Here is a 24,667-nt window from a genome sequence, read left to right on the forward strand (position 1 = left end):
TTGTTCAGGCACGTAAATGACAATGCACAAGACTTTTGAAAACTTTTGTTCAAAAAACGAAGATCCCCAAATGGAGATAAAGTCTCTAAGGTCACATGATTATCTAAGTTCTCATTTCTGTTTCTCACTTGAAAAAAAGAAAAAAGAAGAGTGAAGATACAGAGTACTTACTTGTCAATGCACACTTTAATTTTAAGCTGATAATTTAACTCAGGGAACTTGACTAGCAATCTGTTTCAAAAAAGGGGAAAAAAAAGTTTTTGAGTAAAGAAAAAAAATACCAGTTAAAAAAAAAAAAAGTCAGTAGCCCCCCCCCCCCACAAGCAACTCTTACTTAGAGGAATATAAAATTCACAACCCTTCGTTTCTAAAAGGTGAAAAAAGCATAATCCCAAATTCCTCTTCCTGCTAGTAGTGTGTCTTTGACCTTATGCCAAGTATCACCTCTTCGGGCCAAGAGGTACTGAAAGAAAGCCTAAGAACCTCGAACTTGGACAAAGTTGTGAGAGATTTACAAAAGAATAGTAAAAGTCATTTCATGAGAAGTATTACAGGAATACGAGCTCCGCAGCTGGTGTTCTTTCTGTTAAACCTGAAACCTAACACCAAGTTTCTGAAGAGGGAAATTTCACTGCAGAAGGGCAAACCCCAACATACCTGTTCTTAGGTGCGAAAGCCACACACACACCTCCTGGCCCCCACCCCCCCCCATCCCCTGCAAGGCACACCACCCATCTGCTCCCAGGCCTCTTAGCTTCTGTATCTCAAAGCCTTACTCATTCTCTTAAAATCCTTAGGGAAAAGTAGGCTCCAAGAACAGAAAATAACCAGCATTATTCTGCCTCTGTTGCAGGATAGGAGACACAACAGCCTAAGACTACAGGCCTGAAATTATAGGACTATGTCCAGTAACCTCCAAAAGAGGTAACCATTCCTTGGCTTTTGACAGGAGAATCAAGGAGCAAGCTGATATTAAGCCAACAAATTCCATACCCGCCATCCTACCGCCTGTGACGCCTGGAAAGGACAACCGTGGCCACGAACTCTGCTCTCATCCTAAGAGCGTCTCTCAATAAAATATCTAGCAAAAGAGGAAGTGCGGGGCCCACCTGACTTTGGTAGTGAACTGGACTCCAGTCTTGATGACTAATGGCCGGTCAGGATGCATGGGCATGCAGGGCTGCCGCTCAACCACAAAGGCACTGAAAGGCAAAGAGAGGGACAGTGGTCCATATGCTTCACGGTGAACCGGTCTTCGTCCTGTGCCTCCGAAGCAAGAGGATAAGGGAAAGAAACCAGAATTCTAAGTTACCTTTTCATTAAGTTTCTAAACAGCTCTACAATCCTCTCCTCCAGCATTGGCCGGTGCTGTACGATGGGATCCCCTTTGTAGGACACTTTCTGCTGCAACTCCTCTAGTTTCTTAATTTGTTGGCGGGTCTGAAGTTGAGATTCCGCTAATGAGGTTATCCTGCCAATAAAATAAGAAAGCTATTAGTTACCCGAGTGAGTGCGTACCAGTGAGCTGGAGAAGAGGGCAGGGAAATCTACAGATACAACCACCACCATGCAGACCCCTCAAATCAGAAAGGGAAATTTTTTTTTATTATGGTAAAATATATATTACATAAAATTGATCATTTTAAGTGTGTTAATTCGGTGGTATTAAATAAGAAAAAGTAGGGGGTGGCTGGCTGGCTTAGTCAGGAGAGCATGTGACTCCTGATCTCGAGTCGTGAGTTCAAGCCCCACAATGGGCATAGAGTTTACTAAAAAAATTAAAATAAAAATAAGAAAAGGGGAGAATCCATTTTGTTTTTTAAAAACAGTCCCTTCCTAAAATTTAACATTTCACAGAGAGAGCTAGGCACAGAGGAAGAAGTGTTAAAATTTATCCCCCAAAGAAGGGGCGCCTGGGTGGCTCAGTCATTAAGTGTCTGCCCTTGGCTCAGGTCATGATCCCAGGGTCCTAGGACAAAATCCTGCACTGGGCTCCCTTACTCAGCCAGGAGCTTGCTCCTCCATCTCCCTCTGCCCCTCCCCCTGCTCATGCTCTCCTCATGCTTTCTTGCTCTAATAAATAAAATCTTAAAACAAACAAACAAACAAAAAAAACCCTTATACTCCCAAGAAGCATGAAGAAGTGACAAGCATTCGAATTATGAAGAACATGAAATATAAAACGTGGCATTCGCTGTCTTCATCCTAACCTGTCCTTGTACTAAAATGTAGGGACAGGGGAAACGCAATTAGACAGCCCAAGAAGATGGGTCTGAGCTAGCTCTGCTGCTATCTGTGCAACCCTGGCCACGTCCCTTCACCATCGCGGCCCTTCGTGACCCCATGAATGACAGAAGGAGTTGAAGCGCGTGATTAATGAAGACTAGAAGACCTCAGAGAGAAGGTGTAGATGTGCTGGGGGGTGGGGGTAGCGGGGGCAGGTAGGAACAGGACAGCTGCTGGAATTTCTGGGCTCCCTGACTCTCTTCTGGCACTTACATTCTCCCATTTCCAGAACTTAAGATTTTTGGTTCCCTGATCAGAAAGCACTTAAAGTGGCCTGGGTGGCTCAGTCGGTTAAGCATCTACCTTTGGCTTGGTCCTGATCTCAGGGTCCTGGGATCAAGTCCTACACCGCACTCCCTGCTGAGCAGGGGGTCTGCTTCTCCCTCTCCCTCTGCCCTTCCCCCCGTCTCCCTCTTTGTCTCTCACAAATAAATAAAATCTTTAAAAAAAAAAAAATGCGGGACGCCTGGGTGGCTCAGTCAGTTAAACATCTGCCTTCAGCTCAGGTCATGATTCCAGGAACCTGGGATCGAGTCCCATGTCGGGGTCTCTGCTCAGAGGGGAATCCGCTTCTCCCTCTGTCTCTCTCCCTGCTTGTGCTCTCTCTCATTCTTTCTCTCAAATGAATAAATAAAAATCTCTAAAAAATATATATATATAATATATTTTTTAAAAAAGCACTTAAAACTGCTTTCAGTGAATTAACAAAATTCAGGGTTAGTGAGGATATGAACAAGCAGGCTTTCTCATTACAGGGCTATCCTAAATTTCCAGTTTCATGCTCTACACATGCTGGGTATCCTTTTATGTCAAGTTTCTCATAGTTTAAGCTGGTGCATCATGGGCACTGTTGGGCCTTGCACGTCAAGGATGCTCACTAAGGACATGCTGCATGAATGACAGTGAAAGAGCAGATAAAGAATGATGCCACTGATGTGAAAATGTAGAAATGACTACCATTTTTTCTTTTCAGATTTTTTTTTAAAGATTTTGTTTATTTATTTGACAGACAGAGATCACAAGTAGGCAGAGAGGCAGGAAGAGAGAGAGAGGGGAAAGCAGGCTCCCTGCTGAGCAGAGAGCCCAATGCGGGGCTCGATCCCAGGACCCTGAGATCATGACCTGAGCCGAAGGCAGAGGCTTTAACCCACTGAGCCACTCAGGCACCCCTGAATTTCTTTTTTTTAAAGATTTTGTTTATTTATTTATTTGTCAGAGAGAGAGCGAGTGAGCGAGCGCACAAACAGGCAGAGTGGCAGGCAGAGGCAGAGAGAGAAGCAGGCTCCCTGCCGAGCAAGGAGCCCGATCGATGCAGGACTTGATTCCAGGACCCTGAGATCATGACCTGAGCTGAAGGCAGCCGCTTAACTGACTGAGCCACCCAGGCATCCCTGAATGATGGGTTTTTAAAAGACTTTTCTTCTCTTTATTAATTTTCTGTGTATCAACTTTTTTCCCTTATTAAGAAGAATGTGTCATTTTAAGATTATTAGAATAACTAAAATTCAAACGTTGGTCTGTGCTACATAGTTAAAACCAAAAGCTTTATTTAAATTATTAAATAAAACGGGGGTGCCTGGGTGGCTCAGTTAGCTGGGTGTCCGGCTCTTGGTTTCGGCTCAGGTCGTGACCTTCCAGGCGTGGGGTTCTGCACTCAGCATGGAGTTGGCTTCGGATTCTCTCTCTCCCTCTCCCTCCTCCTCTGCCCTTCCATGTGTGTGCTCTCTCTCTCTCAAGTAAATAAAAACATATTTAAGATATAGCAACATAAACAAAATTTTATTGAAAGAGTATCCAGGGGCGCCTTGGTGGCTCAGTCATTAAGCGTCTGCCTTCAGCTCAGGTCATGATCCCAGCATCCTGGGATCGAGCCCCACATCAGGTTCCCTGGTCCATAGGAAGCCTGCTTCTCCCTCTCCCACTTCCCCTGCTTGTATTCCCTCTCTCACCGTCTCTCTCTGTCAAATAAATTAAAATCTTTAAAAAAAAATTGTCCAAATAAAGTAAAACTTTATTAGATTTTAACTCTCAGACTTAACTAGTTTTTTTTTTTTAAGATTTTATTTATTTATTTGAGATACAGTATGAGTGCACACAAGCCAGGCGAGGGGTAGACGGAGAGGGAGAGGGAGCAGTAGGACCCTCCCCCCCCAATGGGGCAGGGAGCCCAATGCGGGGATCGATCCCAGGACCCTGGGATCAGGACCTGAGCCGAAGGCAGATGCTTAACCGAATGAGCCACCCAGGTGCCCCTAGGCTTAATCTGAGTCCATCCAAGTCTGCACCTGTGAGATGCAGTCCTGAGTCTGCAGTTAGGAATGTAATTTTAGCACAGCGTTCTAGAAAGGAAGGAAACACTCCTCTGTCATCTTTTACCAGTTTTCGAGGCGATCTAGGCAGATGTTGGGAGGGCCTCCAATGCACGCAATCTGTTGCCGCCTCTTCCAGTCAGCCAGCTCTTCGTCCGTGAGAGTTTTCTGCACATACTCCATCGCTGACAACAGCCCCGCCAACTCACTCACGATGTTCTGGTTGGAAACCCAAACAAAGTCAGGAAACATTTCCTCAGACCGTCTCTAACCACACTCTTTAGTCAATTCCAGAGAAGGAACTCATTAGAAACCAGGCAAGTTCTGCCAGGAAGTGCCGTGACCGCCCAGGTCAGGGAGGATGGTGCAGGCAGGGAAGGTGGTCTGAGCTCTTACCCGTCGCATCTGGTCCAGCGCCGTGAGCATCTGCTCCAGCTGCTGCATCTTCTGCCTGGTCACTGACTGGTTGTTTCCATTCAGATCCTGCATGTCTGTGGATGAAGGAAAACCCCCCTGACTCGATGGAATATTCGTGTCCTTAACCCTCCCGGAAACACCAGAGCCCCTCTGTGCACCACCTCCGCCCCGGCCACCAAGTCTGAGCAGGTGCCTGATACACGAGTCCCAGGATTCAGGTAACAGACGCACTTTCTCCAGCAGATGTTAATGTCTCTAACTGTCACTTGCCTCCTTGACTCTTGAGGGTTTTGTAGTTGAAATCAAAGTCATCCTGGAGATTCTCGACCACTTTCATTTTCTGTTCTAGATCCTGTTTAAAACCAACACACAAAACACACCAAAACAAAACAAAAAGGCAGAAGTGAACAAGAGTTTCCTGGGAAGAGGGAAAGGAAAGTTTCTGAGAATTAAAATGAAGCCAAAACCTCAAACAAGACACACGCAGGACCCACAGGCAATGTCCCCCAGGAAAGGCTTCCTGCCCACGACTTGCTTCACCTGTACTCGCTTCCGAACATCTTGTAGGTGCTGCTCTAGCATCTGCTGCTTCTCTGTCACCACGGCGGCTGTGGGGTGGTTGGCCTGGCCCCCTTGCTGCCAGAAAAGGAGATCAACACACACATGAACACAGGAACTACAGAGAGCTGTCCAGTCCCATCCCATCCACCACCCTTCCTGTTTGGCTGAGGTGCTGCTGCCACTGGAAGGGGAAGGGATACAGGCCGCAAGCTGGGCGTTATGAGCATGGCGCAAGGACACTCCCCTGAAGTTTGGCCGGTGTCCTTGCCTTGACCTTAGGCCAACTCTAAAGCCACTCTCTGTTGCACTAGGGGACCACACGTTGAGCTAAGACATGGTCCCTACCTTCAAAAACCTCATTCTAAGTTAAGTATGTTAAAAAAAAAAAAAAATTCAGAACTGGGGAACCTGGGCAGCTCAGTTGGTTAAGTGTCTGCCTTCGGCTCAGGTCATGATCCCAGGGTCCTAGGATTGAGCCCCCTGTTGGGCTCCCTGCTCAGTGGGAAACCGACTTCTCCCTCTCCTGCTGCCCCTCGCCTTGGCTCATGCTCTCACATGCTGTCTCATGTTCCCACGTGCTCTCTCTTGAATAAAAAAAAACTTTTATGTTTTTTTTTAATTTTTTATTTATTTTCAGCATAACAGTATTCATTGTTTTTTCACCACACCCAGTGCTCCATGCAATCTGTGCCCTCCCTAATACCCACCACCTGGTTCCCCCCAACCTAAAAAAAACTTAAAAAAAAAATTCAGAACAATTATGACAGCAGATCTTGGATGCCCATTTAGTGTAGGTGGTATCCGACACATTTTGGTGGCATAATAAAAAACCACTGTCCAGGGGCGCCTGGGTGGCTCAGTGGGTTAAAACCTCTGCCTTCGGCTCGGGTCATGATCCCAGGGCCCAGGAATCAAGCCCCGCATTGGGCTCTCTGCTCAGCGGGGAGCCTGCTTCCCTCTCTCTCTGCCTGCCTCTCTGCCTACCTGTGATCTCTGTCCGTGAAATGGATAAATAAAATCTTTAAAAAAACAACAACAACAACAAACCCACCGTCCCAGAGGAGAAATGCGTTATTAAGAGAGAATACCTCACGGGACGTACCTTGAAAAGGTCAAATAGCACATGAAACGTGAACATGGTACATTTCGTCAAAGTAGTAGGATATCTGGGGCACGTGGCTGCCTTACGTGGAGAAGCTTGTGGCTCTCGACCTCAGGGTCATGGTTTCGAGCCCCACGCTGGGTACAGAGATTACTTAAAATGAGTAAATCAATACAAACTTAAAAAAAAAAAGGAGTAAGATACCTGACCCCCAAAAAAGACCACATAGGGGTGCCTGGGTGGCTCAGTCCATTAAGCAACCATCTCTTGATTTCAGCTCAGGTCATGATCTCAGGGTCGTGGGATCGAGCCCCATGTTAGGGTCTGTGCTCAATAGGGAATGTGCTATAGATTTTCTCCCTCTCTCTCTGTCCCTCCCTCTGCTTAAGTGCTTGCTCTCTCTTGCTCTCAAATAAAATCTTTTTTATTTTTTAAAGATGTTATTTATTTATTTGAGGGCAAGAGAGAGAACACAAGCAGGGAGGAGGGGCAGAAAGAGGAGAGGCAGACTTCCCGCTGAACAAGGAGCCTGACATGGGGCTTGATCCCTGGGATCATGACCAGGGCCAAAAGCAACACTTAACCGAATGAGCTGCCCAAATGTCCCTAAATAAATCTTAAAAGAAAAAAAAAAAAAGCTGCCGTGATCAAGACAGTACATACTGGTACGGGACTGAGGAAAGACATCACAGTCCCAGTTTTCCAAACTAGAAAATCTCTGTCTCAAAGACAGATTTCACACTGAGTCACCAAATCCTCCTGGCTCTGGGCTCCATAATCTCACAAACAGATCTCTAGTTCCACTGGCTCAGCTCAAGCTCCAACTACTGATCTCTTTGCCTCTAGTCTCTCATTTCCAATCTGTCCTCTATACTGCTACCAGGCGTCTCCAAAGTAGACCCAAACATGCCAGTCCTACAGGGACCCACTCTCTCCAACAGTCCCCATCCAAGCCCACAGAACACCAACTTCCCTGAGTTCAGGGAAGGCAACCTCCACCCCTATTTATTCTCTTCACAGTGGGAGTGACTTATCTGATTGGTGAAATTAGGGGAAAGATGCACGCACAGATCTTCGAAGAACCCAGCACTTTAGCTGGTGCCTCTCTCTTCCACCTCTGCCTTCCTGGGGCACACACAAGGCAGGAGCGAGGGCCTGGTTTCTAGAAGCTGTTCTAGGGGCCTCTCACTCTGTGTTCAATGGGTCCATACGGATGGCTGGGGATATATTGTCCTGCAAACCACCCCCAGATCTAACACAGGGGCAGGCATCAGAAATCCCCAACGGTTACCTGCCCAAACCACATTTTCCAGTCTTGTTTTATCAACAATACAGATGACAGTTTACTGTTTTGGACTGCCGTGTCTATTTCTAAACTGGTACTGCACTTAAAGGGAAACAGATATGGTTCACTGCCACGCATAGAAGCCCACCTCCAGGGCCAGCATAAAACCTACCGGCTCCCTCTGCTTCCAGGTATAGATATACATCTCCACCCAGCGCATACCAATGCAATCTGATGACAAGGGAAGTGGACCCTGCCTGTGTTTCAGTCACCCCAAACTACCCACTTTCCCCACACACAGCATGCTCCCCACACACCACTGGTTCAGGCTGGCATGAGCTTCCGCCCAAGGACACCTGAACTCCTTCACCTTCAAACTCAGTGCAACTGTCTGCTCTCCTTTAAAATCTTATTCAACTTCTGTAGGCAAAATTACTCACATCTTCCTCTATGATTCTCTCGCTTTGAGTGTTTGTATACCTATCATCCCAACTAGACTGACAGCCCTGCTTGGAAGGGCTCACATCTACTCGTCTTCCTAGCTCCTGGGGCTCTACCCATAAAAGACACTTAAGAACATGCCAGATGATGTAAAAAGAGAAAATAACAGGAAGGCTTGCATTAAGGCATCAAGTATCCAGTTTGTAGTTCTAGGTCAAGGGTGGCAAACTTTCCCTTATAAAGGCTGTGGTACATATTTTTGGCTTTCTGGGTCATCCAGTCTCTGCTGTAAAGACTCAGCTCTGTCCCCACAGCACGAAAGCAACCAGAGACAACGTGTATATAAATGGGTGTGGCTGTGTTCCCCAAAATTTCATTTACAAAAACAGGCATGGCAGGTTGGACTGAGGCCACGGGCACTGTTTGCCAACCCCGGATCTGTAGGACTGGGAACATCCGCAGGGAACCCACTGTTCCCTTGCCTTTTGTGATAAATTTGGGAGCCTCTACCCAAATTGGCTTAAATCGAGTATTTTTATCTTATGGGACAGGATGAACACATAAAGGTTCTCCAGAACAGAGAACTCCAGTGATGCAAGGGGGAGTGTCTCTTTGCAAGCTGGACCGTCTCTGGTGTCTCAAACAGTGAGTGTTATCAGTTCCCCCTCATGCATATCTGAGCACATCAGTGCTCTGCTCTGGGTTCCTCAGTGGGTTCTCATTTCTTACGGTAGTGGTGACCGCGATGATGATGACCATGATTGTGACAGCAACAGCGGAGGGCAGTTCATGTTTATTTTGCATGTATGTGTAAGGCTCTAAGCCTTACAGGCACGATTAATGTAATTCTATGAAGTGAGGTACAATGACCGTTCCCGTGGAGGCACATTCCCACAGCCTGAGGCTATCTAGCAAGGGGCAGAGCTACAAGGCTCAAACCCAGGGAGCCTGGCCCTTGAACCCTTGTGATAAACTGCTCTTCCAAAGCCCAGCTGCTGGGCATGACTGACTAAAGAGATGTTCACAATACGGCCCTTGACCTTTCCTTATCCAACCAGATGCAGAATTCTCCACAGCTCCTCCCAACAATACATGCGTTCATGTTTCCCTGTCTGAACACTATCTTCTCTCTGCCTGGAGTGCACTCTCCTCATCAGCCTGGTGTACTTGTCATCAGCCTTAAGTCTTGGCTCAAACACAATCTCTCTCTCTCTCTCTGTGATACCTTCCCCAACTCCCTCAGTTAGACTTAGATGTCCTTTTTTTTCTGTTCCTGCTACATTTTTGTCTTGTAAGAGAAAAAACTGTACACTTCTGTTCACAGCAGCATTATTCACAATAGCCAAAAGGCGGACGCCATCCAAGTGTCCCTCAACAGATGAACGCGTAAACAAAATGTGGTCTATATACAGCAGAACATCATTCAGCTGAAAGGCAGCAAATTCTGAGACGTGTTACAAGGATGAACAGTAAGGCATTATGGTAAGGAAAGTGACCCAGGCACAAAAATACAGGGTAGGAGTCCACTTCTATGAGGTCCCAAATTCACAGAGACAGAAAGGAAAGTGGTGGTTGCCAGGGGCTGTGGTGAGATGGGAACGAAGAATTGTTGTTTCATGGGTCTAGATTTTAGTTTTGTAAGATGAAAAGAGTTCTGGAGATGGCTGCACAATGATGTAACTGAACTGCAACACTATGAAGTGTACACTTGAAAATGTATCAGATGAGGGCTTGGGTGGTTCAGTCGGTTAAGCATCGGCCTTTGGGCCAGGTCATGATCCCAGAGTCCTGGGATCGAGCCCTGCATCAGGCTCCCTGCTCAGCAGGGAGTCTGCTTCTTCTCTCCCTCTGCCACTCCCTCCCCCGACTCATTCTCTCTCTCAAATAAATAAATAAATAAAATCTTAAAAAAAAAAAAAGATTCAGATTGTAAATTTCCTGTTGTGTGTATTTTAGCATGAATTTTTTTTTTTAAGAAGTGTGGCCTGGGGTGCCTGTCTGGCTCAGTCATTGTCTGACTTTGGCCCAGGTCAGGAACCCAGGGTCCTGGGATCAAGCCCCACATCCAGCTCCCTGCTCAATGGGAAGCCTGCTTCTCCCTCTCTAGCTCCCCCTGCTTGTGTTCCCTCTTTCACTATCTCTCTCTGTGTCAAATAAATAAATAAAATCTTTAAAAGTAAATAAATAGTAAAAAGTGGGGTCAGGGAAGAAAAAAAAGTCTCTCATTATAGTAAAGAAAATAAAACCCCCTCAGAGAAAGTAAAAAAAAGCCTCCTATAACCAACCACTGTGATGAGTCAATATATAACCATCCAGTCATTTTATCATATATACCAATAATACATGCATATTATATACAAGTGTTTTTACTATTATGAATCAGATCTTTTTTTTTCCTGACATTTTCTAACAGGTTATTGTTGCTATTACATAACTACATAAGATTCTTAAAATACTTACCCTTGAATGCAGTCATCTTTCTAAACTCTTGTTAATGTCAATGGCTTTTTTAAAAGAATTATTTCTCTTGGATCTTATAGGAAGACCTATTTATCTATAAATAATGACAATTTTCAGGGCGCCTGGGTGGCTCAGTGGGTTAAAGCCTCTGCCTTCAGCTCAGGTCATGATCTCAGGGTCCTGGGATCAAGCCCCACATCGGGCTCTCTGCTTGGCAAGGAGTCTGCTTCCCTTCCTCTCTCTCTGCCTGCCTCTCTGCCTACATGTGATCTCTGTCTGTCAAATAAATAAATAAAAATCTTTAAAAATATATATATATATATAAATAATGACAATTTTGTCTCCAGCTTTCCAACATTTATACCGCCATTCCTTTTTCTGTCTTATTGTATTGTATGGATCCTTCCTAAAAATATCAATGGCAGGAGGCATCCTCAATCTTGTAACTTTTTTTTTCTTAAAGATTTTATTTATTTATTTGACAGACAGAGATCCCAAGCAGGCAGAGAGAGAATGGGAAGCAGGCTCCCGCTAAGCAGAGAGCCCGATGTGGGGGTCGATCCCAGGACTCTGAGATCATGACCTAAGCCGAAGGCAGAGGCTTAACCCACTGAGCCACCCAGGTGCCCCTTGTAACTTTTTAAAGAAGATTTATTTATTTTAGAGAGACAGAGACAGAGACAGAGAGAGGGTGTGGGCAGAGGGAGAGAATCTTGAAGCAGACTCCCTGTGGAGCAGGGAGCCCAATGCTGGGCTCAATCTCTTGACTCATGTGATCATGACCGAAGCAGAAAAACCAACAGTCAAGATACTTAACTGATGGAGCCACCCAGACGCCCCTTATAACAGTTTTTAATAAGAATATTCTAGTATTTAGTGTTTTACCATTGTGCCTACTGTTCCACTTGGTTTCTGGCAAATATTCTTTATTGTATTAAAAAGGCTCTGACAAATACTCTTTACTGTGTTTAGAAATTATTTTTACCTAGAATGGACACTAAATTTTGTTGTCTAACAGAAATATGGTTTTTGCGGCACCTGTGTGGCTCAATGGTTAAGTGTCTGCCTTCGGCTCAGGTCATGACCCCGGGGTCCTGGAATCGAGCCCTGCATGGAGCTCTCTGCTCAGTGGGAAGCCTGCTTCTCCCTCTCCCACTCCCCCTGCCTGTGTTCCCTCTCTCGTTGTCTGTCAAATAAATAATAGAATCTTAAAAAAAAAAAAAAAGAAATATGGTTTTTCTTATCTAACTTAATAACTTAATGTATTACATTAATAGACTTCCTAATGCTGAGCCATCCTTGCATCCCAAGACTATAAAACATGCTTGGTACACAAAGCAGGATACCAAAATCCTAACTATTTTTATTTACACTGTCTTTTTAAGGTTTTGATATTAGGATTATTCCAGCCTCATAAAATAAGCTGGAAACATCTCTTTTATTTCTATACTTTGGAAAAGTTTAAATGATAACAGAACAATCTATACCACGAAAGTCTGTTAAAACTTTTAAACCATCAGACCTATTAGCTTTTTTTAGTGGGATAGGGAGCGTACATTTTAAAGTCTTTTTCCTTTTTTTTTTTTTTAAGATTTTATTTATTTATTTGACAGACAGAGATCACAAGCAGGCAGAGAGATAGGAGAGAGCAGGCTCCCCACTGAGCAGAGAGCCCGATACAAGGCTCAACTCCAGGACCCTGGGTTCATGACCTGAGCCGAAGGCAGAGGCTTTAACCCACTGAGCCACCCAGGCGCCCTAAAGTCTTTTTCAATATATTTTTATAGTCACTGATCTATTTAAGTTTTCTTCTTCCTTTTTTTAGTATATTTTAATTTTGTGTTTTATCGCATTATGAAGTTGTTTGATTTTTCTGTTTCTCCCAGACCACAACCTCCTCTAACTAAAGCAGAGGTTCATAACTAGCATAACACAGTAGGATATATACACACCTACACACATAACAGATCAGATGTTTTAAGTATATTAGATATTCTAAGTGTTCTTGGGGCATCTGTGTGGCTCAGATGGCTGGGCGTCTGCCTTTGGCTCAGGTCATGATCCCAGGGTTCTGGGATCGAGCCCTGCATCGGGCTCCTTGCTCAGGGGGGAGCCTGCTTCTCCCTCTTCTTACTGCCCCCACCCCCGGCTTGTGCTCTCTCTCTCTCTCCCTCTCAAATAAATAAAACCTTAAAAAAAAAAGATATTCCAAGTTTCTAGATAGGTAATATATTAAATGTTCTAGGTATAGATATATTAGATGTTCTGGATGGAGATGTTTATCATGTATCAATGTAAGTGATAGGTCTTTCATATGTCAACATAAGTGATAAGTCCAGTAGCAAGGAACTGTTCCTCAATGGGCCAGTAATCTCTGTTCCCTAAGCTAACTGTTATCTCTAGATCTAGTGACTATATTCTCAAACTTAACTCTAAAAGAGAAATGCATATGAACCTGAATGATTCAAACCCAAAGCATCTGCAAGGTAACACCCAACCATCAGCATATCCTGCTGGTACAAATGTGAACTATTCCCACCTTTGGGGAAAGGAATCTAGAACTATAAAATTAAAATATATAAACCCTTTGGCCTAGTGATTCCATACCTGGAATCTATCATAGAGAAATCAAAGCACAAATATATAAAGTTGTAAAGGGAGACATTGCAGTAGTATTTATAAGGAAAAAAAAAAAACCCAGAATGAAGCAAATGTCTCTCAAAGGGAGGATAAGCGAATAAATTACAGCAAATCTACACCACGGAACATTATGCAGCAAGTAAAGAAATTGAGTTAGCTCTACACTACTTGACTTAGAAGGATTTACATAATGTAATATTAAATGAAAAAGGCAAGATACAGAGAAGTAAACTCATTTAAAAATAGTGTGTGTGTGTGTGTGTGTGCGCGCGCGCGCGCGCGCGTGCATGCGCATGTTTATTTTCTGTAGTTTATATGAGCCTGGAGAAAGGTACTGAAGGATATACACCAGACTATTCACACTGGTCTCCTGGGAAGAGATAATAAAGAGAGGGAGGGACATTTCAGATTTTGTAAAACTTTCTTCCATAGGGTGCCTGGGTGGCTCAGTTGGTTGAACAACTGCCTTCCTCTCAGGTCATGATCCTTGACCCCTGGGATCGAGTCCCGCGTCAAGTTCCTGGCTCCATGGGGAGTCTGCTTCTCCCTCTGAGCTCCCCTCTCATGCTCTCTCACTCTCTCTCTCTCTCTCTCTCAAATAAATAAATAAAATCTTAAAAAAAAAAAACAACTTTCTTCCTTATACTATTGTGTCAAATTTTAATTTTTTTTAAAAAGACAGTGCATTATGTACTCAAGAAAAAAAAATTCTTTTAATTGTTTGTAAGAAAAACCCCACATGGGGCCCCTGGGTGGCTCAGTTGGTTAAGCCTCTGCCTTCAACTCAGGTCATGATCCCAGGGTCCTGGGATCAAGCCCCGCATCGGGCTCTCTGCTCAGTGGGGAGCCTGCTTCCCCCTCTCTCTCTGCCTGTCTCTCTGCCTACTTGTGATCTCTGTCAAATAAATAAATAAAATCTTTAATTTAAAAAAAAAGAAAGAAAGAAAAGAAAAAAAGAAAAACCCCACGCATCCACTTTTCCCATGGAGGTCGTTGCACACCATTATGACTGTGTAAGAGGGAGCCCATCTCTGCACACAAGAAGGGAAGCGCATCTTCAACGCTGCTTTGTTTCTTCCCACGTCTCACCTGGGCTGCAGTGGCTGCAGTCTGGAGCAGGCGGGACTCTTCCCATAGGCACCGGGCCACGATTCGGGCAATCTCCATTGGCTTCTCCAGATATCTACTCTATAAGGGGGAGAGAAAGAATGAAAAGTAGCAGTAGACCAAGGAGCTGTGGACCCAGAATATTACACCTACTACATGAAACAAGCCTGGCTGCCACCAGTGGGAGATGAAGGGGAGAACAGAAAAAGGACCGTCACAGTGAGCTGTCCTTCTGTGACAGAAGGCATACCAGTCTAAGTCTTTGGACAATATGTTATCCTGGTCTCCTATGGAGGTGACAGACCTTGTCCAAGAGTATCTGATTACAGTCAAACATTTAACATTTAAAAACAAATCATCTGGGGTGTCTGGGTGGCTCAGTCAGTTGGGCGTCCGACTCTTGATTTCGGCTCAGGTCATGATCTCAGGGTCATGATATCAGTCCAGAGTGGGGCTCGCCCTGAGTGTGGAGCCTGCTTAAGATTCTCTCTCCCTCCTTCTGCCCCTTCCACCCCTTCCTCTCTTTAAAAAAAAAAAAAAAGTCATTTTCCTATGAAACCACTAGTTCTGATCATGTTATTAAGATACACTAATGTAAGATGATTACTGTAACAATTATGTCTCCAGCGGACAAAAGAAGTGTATTTCAGATAATGATGCCCAAGGGTGGGTATACAGAGGTTTGAGGAAGGGCTAGTAATTTCTCCTTTGATTTAAAGTACAAGATAGGATCTCATTACCTAGGCAAATGAGGAAAGAAATACTTCCTGGACAGAAAGCTAACAGCCTACTCTGCAGGGTCAGTTTTGCATCCCACCTGAAGGAACTGCTTGATTCTCCGCAGATTGTGCTGATAGAGAACATTTGACTCCTGCAGGAAACGGCTGTATTGCTGGTCAATCTCACCCAGGAGATTATGAAACACCAAAGTCGCATGTGATTCCTTGCTGGCCGCATATGCCCTAGGAAAAGGAAGAAGGATACAGAACGATTCTGAAACCGACACACACCCGCATACACACACACACACACACACACACCCCCAAAAGTGTGCATGCGTGCATGTGGACAAATCACCATCAAGGTGGGAAAAAAAACAAGACAAACTTGATACTTTAACCCACTCCTCACTTTAGATTCACCTTGCTCAGCAGCAAGAAATATCATGAATTCAATGATTATTAACAATTATTCCAGAACTACTAACCATTGCCATAGTCTATACTTATAAAATACTCAAGTCGGGGCGCCTGGGGGGTTTAGTTGGCTGAACAGCTGCCTTCGGCTCAGGTCATGATCCCAGAGTCCTGGAATCGAGCCCCGCATCGGGCTCCTTGCTCAGCCTGCTTCTCTCTCTCCCTCTGCCTGCTGCTCTGCCTACTTGTGCTCTCTCTCTGACAAATAAATAAATTTTTTAAAAATCTTAAAAAAAAAAATCTTAAAAAAAATACTCAAGTGAAGTGGACAGATATGCTGTTTTGCTTTTTTAAATTCTCACTCAGTCAGCTCTGCAGTCAGATTATTAGTAACAAATAAGCAAACCCAAGTCGGAATGGCCTATCTCCATCATCTCTGACTCACCTCCCTGGCCCCTCACCAAATTCTAGAAAAACTAGGTCATCGTCCTGAATTAAATGAAAATTAATAGGTAGATCTGAACACATTAACATGAAGGAAAAAAGGGGTGCTTGCATGGCTCAGTCAGTTAAGCATTCAACTCTTGGTCGGCTGGGATCATGATCCCAGCATCATGGAGCCTGCTTAAGATTCTCTCTGTCAGGATGCCTGGGTGGCTCAGTTGGTTAAGCTGATGCCTTCAGCTCGGGTCATGATCCTGGGGTCCTGGGATTGAGTCCCGCATCAGGCTCCTTGCTCAGCAGGGAGCCTGCTTTTCTCTCCACCTCTACCTGTTTGTGGGCTCTCTCTCTCTCTCTGACAAATAAATAAATAAAATCTTAAAAAAAAAAAAAAGATTCTCTCTGTCCCTCTCCCTCTGCCCTTTCCCCTACACTCTCTCTCTCTACAAAAGAAGGGGGAAAAAATGAAGGAAACACTTCTTGGAATTCTGGGCCATCATCTCTATGAATGAGTCTGTTTCTCTTAACTCTGTGTCTCCTTCCTTTAATTAAAGGGGAATCAGAATTACATACCCGAATCTCTACCCATGGGAGAACTCTCCTTGAGATAAAATATATTTGTAGCACATCCCTGGAGTGTCAGAACACACAGAGGAGATGAGATGAGATCCAAATCAGCCTTCGAAACATCTACCACCAAGCAGGCTGCTGTCCCAGATGCCAAGAGACAGTTGCCTGCACACACTTCTAACACAGAACACGTTTTGCAAGACTGAGATTCTGTCTTTATCTCCTGATCGCTTTCACCCCATCACCTACACCCTTAAGTTTTTTTGATGAAATAGCACAGAGTTAAGCTAGACCAGGTTAGCTCTCTTGACTCAAACCCAAACCTGACACTCTGGGGAGTTTCTCAGGAAGGACTTACCAATCCTGACTCTCAATCCAAGCAGCCAGAAACTGCCGCAGCTCCATCGGGAAGCTGTCGCTATACAGTTGATGAAGCTGCTCCAGGTACCTCGTGTCGAGCTGCTGTAGCTGATTCCATTGGGCCATCCTGTGGCAATCAGGGATCCCAACTATAAACCAAAGCGTCCACAGGTCACTGCAAGCCTTAGGAGGAGCAAACCACCTAGAAACACCCCATCTACCCAACACAGGTATCGGGTCTGTGATTAGGGATAAAAGATGCTTTGCACAGGATCCTCTGTGTTTCTCCCAGTTTACAGTAATACAGACATGTCCCCAGTCTCTGCCTCTGGAAGCACATCACAGCTTCTCCTGCACTGCGATGCCAATGTGGGCATGGCATCAGCCAAGTTCCAGAATCTGTTATCTAACAGATGTATGTGAAGTTGAAAAATAACTTTCAGATTTCCACTTCCTTGTCTATAAAACAGAGATCATCATTCCCACCTCTCATGGTTCTTGAGATATTTCTGAAGAAGTTAGTAAAGTACGTAGCATGTCAGCTCCTTTCTTTCCACCCTACCCCTCTTCTAAGGGGGTGCACTGGAGGGTATAGACAACAAGCCTAAAGTCAGACCGAAATGTGGGGGAATGTGGCTGTTTAGGGAAAACAAAGCTAATTCTAAGAATACAGGTTTTAAAGTATAAGCAAGGACCTGCCTGAGATTCTCCAAGTCAATGAAAAGTAATTTTGTTTTTAAAAAAGTTCTCAGTTAACACAGGCAGCAACCTCTTCCACCTCAGCGGCAGAACTTCTTCCTAGGAACATCACCAAAGGAAAGGGAAGCAAGGGCAAAAATGAACTATTGGGACTTCATCAAGATCAAAAGCTTTTGCACAGCAAAGGAAACACTTAATAAAACCAAAAGACAACTGACAGAACGTAGAAAATATTTGCAAACGACATATCAGATAAAGGGCTAGTATCCAAAATCTATAAAGAGCTTAACAAACTCAACACCCAAAGAACAAATAATCCAATCAAGAAATGGGCAGAGGACATGAATAGACATTTCTGCAAAGAAGACATCCAGACGGCCAACAGACATATGAAAAAGTGCTCCACATCACTCGGCATCAGGGAAATACAAATCAAAACCACAATGAGATGCCATCTCACACCAGTCAGAATGGCTAAAATTAACAAGTCAGGAAATGACAGATGCTGGTGAGGATGTGGAGAAAGGGGAACCCTCCTACACTGTTGGTGGGAATGCAAGCTGGTGCAACCACTCTGGAAAACAGCATGGAGGTTCCTCAAAAAGTTGAAAGTAGAGCTACCCTACAACCCAGCAATTGCACTACTGGGCATTTACCCTAAAGATACAAACATAGTGATCCGAAGGGGCACGTGCACCCTAATGTTTATAGCAGCAATGTCCACAATAGCCAAACTATGGAAAGAACCTAGATGTCCATCAACAGATGAATGGATAAAGAAGATGTGATACACACACACACACACACACACACACACACACACACACACTGGAATACTATGCAGACGTCAAAAAATGAAATCTTGCAACAACATAGATGGAACTAGAGGGTATTATGCTTAGCAAAATAAATCAGAGAAAGACAACGATCATATGATCTCCCTGATATGAGGAAGTGGAGATGCAAGGTAAGGGGTCTGGGGGGTGGGAAAAGAAAAAATGAAACAAGATGGGATCGGGAGGGAGACAAACCATAAGAGACTCTTAATCTCACAAAATAAACTGAGGGTTGCTGGGGGGAGGAGGGTAGGGAGAGGGTGGTGGGGTTATGGACACTGGGGAGGAGGGTATGTGCTACGGTGAGTGCTGTGAAGTGTGTAAACCTGGCGATTCACAGACCTGTACTCCTGGGGCTAATAATATGTTTATAAAAAAATTTAAAAATTATTTAAAAAAAAAAGGTTTTCAGTTGAGGGGCACCTGGGTGGCTCAGTCAGTTATGTGTCTGCCTTCAGTTCTGGTCATGATCCCAGGGTCCTGGGATGGAGCCCTGCATCAGGCTCCCTGCTCAGCGGGGAACCTGCTTCTCCCTCTGCCCCTCCCCCTGCTCATGAGGACCCTCTCTCTCTCTCTCTCTCTCTCTCAAATAAATAAATAAATAAATAATTTTTTAGAAGAAGAAAAAGTTCAGTAAAGCAAAGAAATGAGAATGTCAGAATGAGGTAATTGCCCCCATCAGGCCAATATGTTTCCATAAATAAACTGAACCTTCTGACAACACCAGAGGTAGTGCTTGGCATTTATTTAATTTTTTTTAAACAATGTCTTCCTTCCTCTTAGGCACCTCCCAAACATTTTCAGCTACTACACCTTTGCTGTTGCCCCTGTCCTCACTACCTCCAAGACCAACCTGCTGCAGGACAGATGCTGCTTGGGCCATGGTACATGTATACTAAGCACTGGCTGGAACGAAAGCGGTAGCTGAGGCATTATAACCATGGTGGGTATCACCCTCGATAAGAAATGAAAGGCCAAGACATTGGGGTGGCTCAGTGGGTTGGGCATCTGCCTTCAGCTTGAGTCACGATCCCAGGGTCCTGGGATCAAAGCCCCACATCAGGTTCTCTGCTCAGAGGGGAGCCTGCTTCCCCCTCTCTCTCTGCCTGCTTGTAGTCTCTGTCAAATAAATAAATAAAATCTTTAAAAAAATAAAGTACACTCTCTACCTGCAATGTGGGGACTGAATTCACAACCCCAAGATCAAGAGTCACATGTTCTACCAACTGAGCCGGCCAGGTGCCCCTAGACACATACTTTTTATAATAAAGTCCAATGTTATAAGTTAATTTAAGAAACAGACTAATTACTTAATTGCATAACTTGGATACAAATGTATAGCCATCACAATCTACTCCCTACTCCATGTTAGAACCATAAAGCAACATCCCACTGCACCTACTCAACTGAACATGAATGTTGGGTCACATACAAATATACACATTATCAGCAAACTTAAAAAAGTACAAGTTGTTAAAAATTGTCTAGTTCATTTCTAGGTCCGTAACTCAGAGGTGTTTTTTGTTGTTGTAGCTTTGGCTTGGGGGGGTGGACAACACAAAGGGGATAGTAAGTAGTACAGTAATTTTGTCATTTATTAAACCACAAACCAGTTACTAGTTGTTGTTTTTTTTCCATAAAAGTAAAGCACCAGGGGCACCTGGGTGGCTCAGTGGTTTAAGACTCTGCCTTCGGCTCAGGTCATGATCCCAGGGTCTTAGGATCGAGCCCCACATCAGGCTCTCTGCTCAGCAGGGAGCCTGCTTCCCCCTCTCTCTCTGCCTGCCTCTCTGCCTACTTGTGATCTCTCTCTCTGTCAATTAAATAAACAAATAAAATCTTTTAAAAAAAGAAGTAAAAAAAAAAGTAAGGCACCAAAAATGACTGGCATTATGCTTTACTTCTTAGTCTAATCACTGTAGGTAACACTGGAATAGCTATACTTTTTTAAAAAAATCACTGCAAGATAAAGCCAAAAGCAGACAGCATTCTCAAGAAGATGAGCAGGGGCGCCTGGGTGGCTCAGTGGGTTAAGCCTCTGCCTTCGGCTTGGGTCATGATCTCAGGGTCCTGGAATCAAGCCCCGCATCGGGTTCTCTGCTCGGCGGGGAGCCTGCTTCCCCTTCTCTCTCTGCCTGCCTCTCTGCCTACTTGTGATCTCTGTCTGTCAAATAAATAAATAAAATCTTTAAAAAAAAAAAAAAAGAGAAGATGAGCAAAGAGCCTTATAGTGATGATTTTCTTACAGGCCGCTTAGCTACAAACCATATTTAACCAACAACAGCCACAAGGCAATCAGCCCAATGTTCTTCATAAGAACAGTATATCCTCAGGAGATCACTAGCCAAACTGTCTAGGAAAACCGTTGCCAACTAGCTTGTGGCCACTGTTTTATCGGAAAAAGTTTTACAAAAGCCTACCTTATTTCACAATCTCAATTCTGTTTTTTAAATTACAAGTTAATCTAAAGAACTCCACTTAAGTTCTCACTGAAGTATTTATCTACAAAATAATGCAAAGCCTGTGATTTAATAACCATTTTCACAGACCCGCAGGACACAGAAAGTGATCTGCACAATCTGAATGCCAAGTGCCATTCTGGGTGCAGAGAGAAATGAGTTCATTCCACAGAGACTGGCTTAGGGCATGATGCCAGGCTTAATTCTCTCCAGAGGTGAGTGCTAAGTTTACGTTAGCAGACAGCAGATGGGAGCATATAAAGGGAATATTAAATCTGATCCTGTTTTCTACAACTTCAGAGAAAAGAAAAATAAAAATGAAACAGCAAGTCACCCAAGACTTTCCGGACTTTTCAAAACAGGAATTTCTCAACCCCTTGGGGATAACTTACCAACAAGTCATAACTCAAACAGCTATTGTCTGATGAGGAACTTATTACCGTAAAGATCAGTAAAGTTTGTTCAAAGTCGCAGTTTTCATTTATATATTACATTCTAAGGAAACCAAGAGACGTGTCAAGAAACACAAAATCAGGACCCCTTACAAAAGGCATTCATTACATCATTTCATAAAGCTTCATTTTAAATTAAGATTTGTAAATCACATCCATGCACTAATGGATTTGTGGTAGAGTGAGGGGCCAAAGTGAGGAGAGAGACAAAACCCCAGCGCATACAATCCAGAACAGAAAGTGATCTAAAGATAATTTCTGTTCCACATTGTCACAAGATTCTTTTGGGTGTTAGCCATACTTTGTATTAGAAATACCTATATTATAAATAGAGCGAAGCCGTATCTTATCCATTGCCTCTACTAAGCCCCTTTTGCTTCAGGAAAGGCCCAGTGACTAAGGCAAACAAAGAAGTAACAGAAGTACCCTTGCACTAATTTCTATAGAAATTAGTCCTTTTAAGAAGGTATTTTTTTTAAGATTTTATTTATTTGACAGAGGGAGAGAGAAAGCACAAAAAAGGGGGAAAGGCAGAGGGAGAAGGAGAAGCAGGCTCCCCACTGAGCTGGGAGCCTGACTCAGGGCTTGATCCCAGGACCCTCGGATCATGACCTGAGCCAAAGGCACATGCTTAAACAACTGAGCTATTCAGGCGCCCTGAAGATACATTTTTTTAAAGATTTATTTATTTGAGAGAGTGTGTGGTGGGGGGGAGGACAGAGGGAGAGACTCATCAAGCAGACTCCCCACTGAGCTCAGAGCATGAGGTGGACTGATCCCAGGACCCATGAGATTATGACCTGAGTGGAAAGCAAGAGTCAGACCCTTAACCAACTGAGCCACCCAGGCACCCCTTTAAGAAGATATTTTTAGGGGCACCTGGGTGGCTCAGTCAGTTAAATGTCTACCTTCAGCTCAGGTCATGATCTTAGGGTCCTGGGATCGAGCCCCTAGTTGGGCTTCCTGCTCAGTGGGGAGTCTGCTTCTCCCTCTGCCCTCTGCCCCTCCCCTCTGCTCGCACATGCACTCTCTCTCTAATAAATAAATTTTTTTTTTTAAAAAGCATAATATACAGCAAACACTTTTCTTTTTTTTTTTTTAATTTATTTATTTGTTAGAGAGAGAGAGAGAGAGAGCACAGGCAGACAGAGTGGTAGGCAGAGGCAGAGGGAGAAGCAGGCTCCCTGCCGAGCAAGGAGCCCGATGTGGGACTCGATCCCAGGACGCTGGGATCATGACCTGAGCCGAAGGCAGCTGCTTAACCAACTGAGCCACCCAGGCGTCCCAGCAAACACTTTTCTATGAAAAGATATTTTTGTTCAAAGCCCTCAAAACAACTATCTTGTTTCTATTAGTGTTTTCAATCTAATCCTACTAATCTCGAGGGCCACAAAATTATTTAGACTTGCAAGCTCCAATTTGTTTATCCTCCCCATACCACTTCTAAAATAATCTGAGGTAGCTGCAAACTCCATAAAGTAAATTAGGGAGACGAAAAATTATTAAACTAAAATGCAATTAATGCTAGACCAAGACACTCAACCTGCATGAAATTTTCCTTGTGGGACAAAAGATGTAATGAACAGCAGGGAGCCCATATTTAAATACTATATTTTTAACAATTTAACCATGGATAATTTTTTTTAAAGATCCAGGACCCAGAGATCATGACCTAAGCTGAAGGCAGACACTTAACCAACTAAGCCACCCGGCACCCGGGCACCCCTAACCATTGATAATTTAACCATTCATAATTACCTTAGACATTAAGACTCTGTAATTTCAAATCAGAAAAAGACAATTTGAAATAAGTATGCCTGGGGGAGACTGAGCAGCTCAGATGTTAAGCCTATGACTCTTGCTTTTGGCTCAGGTCATGATCTCAGGGTTGTGAGATCAAGCCCCATGTGTGAGATCACACCCAGTGTGGAGCCTCCTTAAAATTCTCTCTCTTCCCCTCCCTCCTAAGCACACACACACTCTCTCTCTCTTTTTAAAGCACGCTAGTATAGTAAACATATAATTTTATTGCTTACAAATCCAAATAGTACTTTCAGTTTAAGTCCAGGTGTTTACCTTTGTAATAGGAAGTTTATACATAAATCTAATTTTGATTTCCTAAGAAGAGAAAATATTAACAGTTGAGCACCCAATCCAACTATAGTTACTGTAATATTCAAATATATTTAATTACAAATAATAGGATTTGCTCTGAAGTCAGAAACCAACTCTTCATTGTAAAAATGGATATTGAGATATAAAGGAACATGAATTCCAGGTCCCTACTAACGTGGCAAAACTGAATATATGGACAGAGTACTAAACTACTGGGGAGTAGAGTTCAGAGAAGCAAGGGAAGGAAAGGATTTTTTTTTTCAAGATTTTATTTATTTTCGGGGCGCCTGGGTGGCCCAGTGGGTTAAGCCTCTGCCTTCGGCTCAGGTCATGATCCCAGGGTCCTGGGATCGAGCCCCGCATCGGGCTCTCTGCTCAGCGGGGAGCCTGCTTCCCCCTTCTCTCTCTGCCTACTGCTCTGCCTACTTGTGATCTCTCTCTGTCAAATAAATAAATAAATAATCTTTAAAAAATATTTTATTTATTTTCTTGGAGAGAAAGAGTGTGAGTGAGAGAGAGAGCAGGAGCAGGGGGTAGAGGGGGAAGCAGACTCCCCACTGAACAGGGAGCCTGATACGGGGCTCGTTCCCAGGACCCTGAGATCATGACCTGAGCCAAAGGCAGACACTTAACTGACTGAGCCGCCTAGGTACCCTGAGAAAGGGCAGTTTTCAATGGCACTCTGGAACATTCTCAACCCAAGTCTATTATCCCTCACTCCTCGTATCTCACTTTAACTCTTTGTAGAGTTAAAGAATCTTGTGCCAAGCACCTTATTTTTTCCATTCTAAATCCTAACATGCTGTAAAGTCTTACCACCAGCAGTACCTTCTAATAGTTCTCTAATCCATATCTAGAAACATAGAGAATAAAATGTATCAGATTCACAGTTAACTTTAAGAGATGAATTGTGCTAGGAATGTGAACAGCAGAAAGGATAAAAAGATCTAGGGCTCTGATCCATGAAGAACAATCAAGACCTTAAAAACAA

The 24,667-nt window shown here is 43.9% G+C and overlaps 1 protein-coding gene across 4 annotated transcripts in view; it reads right to left on the minus strand.

The window, feature by feature from the left end:
• STAT3 (signal transducer and activator of transcription 3) overlaps positions 1 to 24,667 on the minus strand; it is a 74,179-nt gene that overhangs the window by 16,627 nt on the left and 32,885 nt on the right. For all 4 annotated transcript variants that reach the window (XM_080827077.1, XM_080827078.1, XM_080827076.1 and 1 more), the window contains exons 2-11: positions 17,114 to 17,264; positions 15,426 to 15,570; positions 14,591 to 14,689; positions 5,553 to 5,648; positions 5,283 to 5,364; positions 4,992 to 5,086; positions 4,663 to 4,814; positions 1,313 to 1,471; positions 1,110 to 1,202; positions 172 to 231 (exon numbers count right to left, since the gene is read on the minus strand). In XM_080827077.1, the coding sequence (XP_080683203.1) occupies positions 172 to 231; positions 1,110 to 1,202; positions 1,313 to 1,471; positions 4,663 to 4,814; positions 4,992 to 5,086; positions 5,283 to 5,364; positions 5,553 to 5,648; positions 14,591 to 14,689; positions 15,426 to 15,570; positions 17,114 to 17,241 (1,109 nt within the window). In that variant the 5' untranslated portion in view covers positions 17,242 to 17,264. The remainder of the gene's footprint in view (positions 1 to 171; positions 232 to 1,109; positions 1,203 to 1,312; positions 1,472 to 4,662; positions 4,815 to 4,991; positions 5,087 to 5,282; positions 5,365 to 5,552; positions 5,649 to 14,590; positions 14,690 to 15,425; positions 15,571 to 17,113; positions 17,265 to 24,667) is intronic.

Source organism: Martes martes (genome assembly GCF_963455335.1).
Source record: "Martes martes genome assembly, chromosome: 16".
In the NCBI taxonomy this organism is placed as follows: Eukaryota; Metazoa; Chordata; class Mammalia; order Carnivora; family Mustelidae; genus Martes; species Martes martes.